Raw genomic sequence first — 5,570 nt, forward strand, 5'->3', positions numbered from 1 at the left:
GAATTTAGTCACAGAAAACGTTTTTGAGGACAGGCCGAGTGTGCATTGTGCTTCAGCAGGAGACTGTGGGAGCCCACCTTCAGCAGAGCATTGAGGGAGCTGGGTCTCAGCAGAGGTAATTGAGTACAGGGTCTCAGCGGGAGCCTGTGGAAACAGGGCACTAACAGGGGTCTGTGGTGCCTGGACTCCGGTAGATAACTGTGGAAACAGGACAACAGTGGAATTCTGTGGTGACTGAGTGGCAGACATCTGTGCGGATTGAACTTCAGCATAAGTCTGAGCGCTAGCAGAAGTTGGAGGGCAAAGGGCATCAGCAGAAACTCGAGAAAGCTGGACCTTAGGCTGAGTGACTGTCTGCACCACTGGCTGCATAGCTGGCAGGACCTTTGGCAAAGCAATCAGCTGAACCTCAGATCGAGCAACTGGCAGACTTACTGATCGAGCACCCGGCTGGGCCTTTGGCTGAGCTGTGGAGTATGGTTCTGCTGGGACGACAGACTGAGACTTTGCCGGAACAGCTGGCAGGAGATCTGCTGAGACGTCTGGAGGATCCACCGCCAAACCAAATGATAGAGGTTCTGCCAAGCTGTCTGACTGGGCCACTGCCAAACTGACCAACAGGGACACTGCCAAGCCGACCGACAAGGACACTGCCAAATCTTCTGATAAGGGAAAGCTTGGACTGACAGACATGGGTACTGCTGAGCTGACTGACTTCTACTGGTGAAACAAAGGTAGTTCATTCATGACATCACCAGCAGATGCAGATTGTGACACTGTGTAACAGGCTCCACCTTACTTCTCAAGTGACAGGAAAATATTTAACCTTTGGTCTTCTGATTCCAGGTGTGACAATGGCGTCTGCTGATGTGACTGCTGAGCTCCGCTGCTCTATCTGTATGGAGATCTATAGAGATCCTGTGACCTTGCCGTGTGGCCACAACTTCTGCCGGGGCTGCATCACACAAGCCTGGGACCATCAGGAGGATCTACAGGAATATAAATGTCCTGATTGTCAGCAGATATACAGGAAGAGGCCTGAGCTGGTGAGGAACACATCTTTACACAATATAGCTGAGGCTTTTCATGCTACAGAGACAGATCAGGAGCAGACCGGGGTCTTCTGTAATTACTGTGACTTTCCTGTTCCTGCTACTAAATCCTGTCTGCAGTGTGAGACCTCCTTGTGTGACCATCACCTGAGGAAACATGACAGATCAGGGGGACACACATTACTGCCTCCCACCACTGACCTGGGGAAGAGGAAATGCCCCATCCATAAGAAGATCCTGGAGTATTACTGCACTGAGGATGCTGCCTGTGTCTGTGTGTCCTGCTCTGTGATTGGGGGACATGTAGGACATAAGATGATGTCACTGGATGAGGCCTCTGAGGAGAAGAAGAAAAAGTTGAGAAATAATCTGCAGAAACTGATGGCAGAGACAGAGGAGGCTGAGAAAAGAGTCCAGAGTCTGGAGGAACGCAGGAGAAAAGCACAAGAAAACGCAAATGGTGAAACAGAGACAGTCACTGCCCTGTTTAAAGACCTCAGGAGACGGCTGGACGATCTGGAGGGGAGAGTCCAGAGTGACATAATTAGGCAGGCAGAGCGGGTGTCACAATCATACAATGACGTCATTCAGCAGCTGGAGATAAAGAAGGAGGAGCTGTCCAGGAAGATGTGTGACATTGAGGAGCTGTGTAACATGACTGATCCACTGACTGTCTTACAGGAATCAGACACAGGTGACTTGTGTGACACGGAGGACAGAGAGAGACATGATAAACAGCTCCATGATGGAGGGGATCTGGATGTGGCCGGCATCTCACACACATTACATACAGGACTATCTGATATCATGTCTGGCGTAACTGGAGGGATCTATATCTATATACAGCCTGCAGACATATTACTTGATGTAAGCACAGCTAGTAATTATCTACACATATCAGATGACAGGAAAACTGTATCCAGGTCAGAAATAATACAGAATCGCCCAGAAACACCAGAAAGATTTCAGTATTTTCCTCAGGTATTGAGCAGCCAGAGTTTCTCCTTAGGGCGACATTACTGGGAAGTGGATGTTGGGGGTTCAGTCAGCTGGGCAGTCGGAATGTGTTACCCCAGTATGGCCAGGAGAGGAGATCAGTCAGTGATTGGAAGAACTAGCTGTTCTTGGGGTTTGTGTAGGGAAGATAATCAGTATGTAGTGAGACATGGCAGGGAAGAGATCCAATTACATGACAAGATCCTCAGTAATAGAGTCAGGATATCTCTGGATTATGAGGCCGGGCAGATCGCCTTTTATGCCCTGTGTGACCCCATCAGACACCTCCACACCTTCACTGCCACCTTCATTGAGCCCCTCCATGCTGTGTTATGTGTATTTAGCGCTTGTATAAACATATCTGGGTTATTCAGGGCTGTGGAGTCGGTACTAAAATCATCCGACTCCTCAATTCAGTCCTCCCTCTGCTCCGACTGCATCATCTTAGATACTATCAGGGCTGCGGAGGCCTCCGACTTCAGCTCTGACTCCGACTCCTTAGTTTAGGATTCCACCAACTCCTCGACACTGACTCCTCTAATTTGTATTTTACTATCTTGTTTATTGAAAGTATGTAACATAAAATGCATCCCATCACTGGCGACGCTTAGGAATTTTAAAGAACAACTGAAGCAAGAGGTATATAAAGGCTGCCATATTAATTCCCCTTTAAACAATACCAGTTACCTGGCTATCCTGCTGATCCTCTGCTTCTTAAAATTTTAGCCATAGACCCTGAACAAGCATGCAGCAGATCAGGTGTTTCTGGTATTATTGTCAGATCTGACAAGATTATCTGAATGCTTGTTCCTGGTATAATTCACTTCAATTTAGTGCTCTGCACCTTTAATAGCTTGTTGCAGAGCCATATCACTTAGCACACAAGTGAATCCCCAACCCCTCTCCCCCCCCCCTTTTCTGTCCACCAACAGAGTTTTCTGTTGGTGGGCTCTGATCGCTGGTGTCATGTTTGTTTATTTTATTATTTATGTATTTATTTGTATTTTTTTTAATAAGTTACTGTATTTTTTATTTATTTTTATCACTCTTCTCCCTCCTCCCGACAGCCAATCAGGGTGATCCTCTCTCATAGGCATCAGCCTATGAGAGGGGATAGAGATCGGAGCCTCTCTAGGGGACAACCGAGTGACATGGCTGACCCCAGTACAGCGCTGCAGTAGATCACAGCGCTGTACAATGAAAATAGACGGCTTACAGTCTGCTAGCAGCGATTGCTGCAGGTAGGTCACACAAGCGTCGATGCGCTCGCATTGGCATGCGCGATCCCCTGTAAACCCCGCCCCAGGACTTGACGCCTATTGTGAAAATGTCCAATATTCTCGGCTCAAAGTGTCAGCCTCTAATCAGCTGATTCATCCAAAACACCTGCAAAGAGTTCATATTTCATATACTGTATATACTCAAGTATAAGCCTAACTTTTGGGCCAAAAAAGTGGCCCAAAAGTGGGGGTCTCGGCTTATACTCAAGTCACTACTCTTTGAGTAACCCCCACAGTGCTCCCACTAAATGCACAGTGGTGCATCATCTGAGGGAGAACACACACTTGATATTTCAAGGGAAGGTCCCAGCTAACCTCATTTCGAGTTGTAGCCTTGGAAGGCATACAGGGACGGAGGCAGGAAATTTGGGCGCATGAGGCAGGTGGACAAAAAGGGCGCCGCCATTCACTCCCATAATAAATATCGTTTAATGGGCGCCCAACAGGAAAAAAGGGCGCCGGAGAAAAATAACGTTTTACAAGCGGCGCCCAGAGACTTTTAATGTTTTATAACTGCTTCCCATGATTACACATTATTTAATGATTTATTGTTTTTAAATATTATTTTTAAACGAAAAACAGTACAATATTTTTTAAAACATTATTTTTAAACGAAAAACAGCACAATATTTTTTTAAAACGTTATTAATGCTTATCACAGGGGGGTCTTGGGTTTAGCCACCACCAGGGGGGGTCTTAGGTTTAGGCACCACCAGGGGGTCTTAGGTTTAGGCACCACCAGGGGGTCTTAGGTTTAGGCACCAACAGGGGGGTCTTAGGTTTAGGCACCACCTGGGGGGGTCTTAGGTTTAGGCACCACCAGGGGGGTCTTAGGTTTAGGCACCACCAGGGGGGTCTTAGGTTTAGGCACCACCTGGGGGGGTCTTAGGTTTAGGCACCACCTGGGGGGGTCTTAGGTTTAGGCACCACCAGGGGGGGTCTTAGGTTTAGGCACCACCAGGGGGGTCTTAGGTTTAGGCACCACCAGGGGGGTCTTAGGTTTAGGCACCACCAGGGGGGTCTAGGGGTTAGGCACCACCAGGGGGGTCTTAGGTTTAGGCACCACCTGGGGGGGTCTTAGGTTTAGGCACCACCAGGGGGGTGGTTAGGGTTAGGCACCACCAGGGGGGTGGTTAGGTTTAGGCACCACCAGGGGGGTGGTTAGGGTTAGGCACCACCAGGGGGGTGGTTAGGTTTAGGCACCACCAGGGGGGTCTAGGGGTTAGGGGTAGGTACAGGGAGGGTTCTGTGTGAGAGTAGGGTTAGGTATAGCTTTAGTAAAATTCTTATTAATCTTTTATAAAACATTATTATACATTTCACTTTTTAAACAGGGAAGATTAACGTTTTTACAATTCCCGATTTCATACACATTATTTAATGATTTATAACTTTATAAAACATTATTTTTAAACGAAATATAGCACAATTTTTTTTTAAACGTTATTCATGCTTATCGTTTAAAACCCTGCGCCCTTTTTTCCCGATGCCCTTTTTTAACGTACGCTACAGAGACAGTGTCTACTGAGTGGTGAGAATCCTTACATTCCTAAGTCAAGTTTTAGAGACATGACTATGTGGCTTTGCATTCCTTGCTATATCTTTATGCCAGCTTACACTTTGCAACAGGAGTTCTTTGCATGTCCATCTCCATTGTAGGCCTATGTTCTGGCTTATTATTGCAATTTGCTGAATTTATGCTGCTTTTCTAATATATGGTTAAAGGACACCCAAAGCGAAAATAAACGAATGAAATAAATGATTGTATCTATCTAAAATGACTTTTTAAGATATTCCACAGTTTGATTTTATGTTTAAATTTTCTTTTTTAAGTTTTACCTGTTTTATTGTTTTTGCACAATGACACATTCATTGAAGTATGCCAGAGCTAAAATATACGAACTATTGACCCTCTTTATCTCTTTCCTGCTCTCAGAAGCCATTTTCTGCCAGGAAAGTGTTTTATAGTTGGAATTTGTTATCAGGGAGGGTCACACTGTATTCACTTACTGTCTGAGTCAGGACTGAGTCAGCCACTTACATACCTGATATTTAACTCTTTCAGGCAGAGAAAGAAAAAAAGGAACACAGCATAGTTATTAGTGTGCTTGGCACTGTACATACACATGTCTATCTCATCATGTCACACGTCACTTCAGGTATCCTTTCTGGCTTTCTGTGAGTGTTGTGGTTATGGCTTTTGCCAGGTCAAACATTTTTCCCGTTTTTTCTTTTATTTAAA

General features: G+C 45.9%; 1 protein-coding gene across 1 annotated transcript; it reads left to right on the forward strand.

The window, feature by feature from the left end:
* Positions 1-899: 899 nt before the first annotated feature.
* LOC137544645 (E3 ubiquitin-protein ligase TRIM39-like) lies at positions 900-2,555 on the forward strand. The gene has a single exon (XM_068265740.1). It carries the CDS (start codon positions 900-902, stop codon positions 2,553-2,555), a length of 1,656 nt encoding a protein of 551 aa, XP_068121841.1.
* The last annotated feature ends 3,015 nt before the right edge of the window (positions 2,556-5,570 follow it).

Source organism: Hyperolius riggenbachi, chromosome 2 (genome assembly GCF_040937935.1).
Source record: "Hyperolius riggenbachi isolate aHypRig1 chromosome 2, aHypRig1.pri, whole genome shotgun sequence".
NCBI classification, from domain to species: domain Eukaryota; kingdom Metazoa; phylum Chordata; class Amphibia; order Anura; family Hyperoliidae; genus Hyperolius; species Hyperolius riggenbachi.

What these genes read in the sequence shown, in the direction of transcription:
- LOC137544645 (XM_068265740.1), top strand. Translation starts at nt 900, where the DNA reads ATGGAGATCTATAGAGATCCTGTGACCTTGCCGTGTGGCCACAACTTC.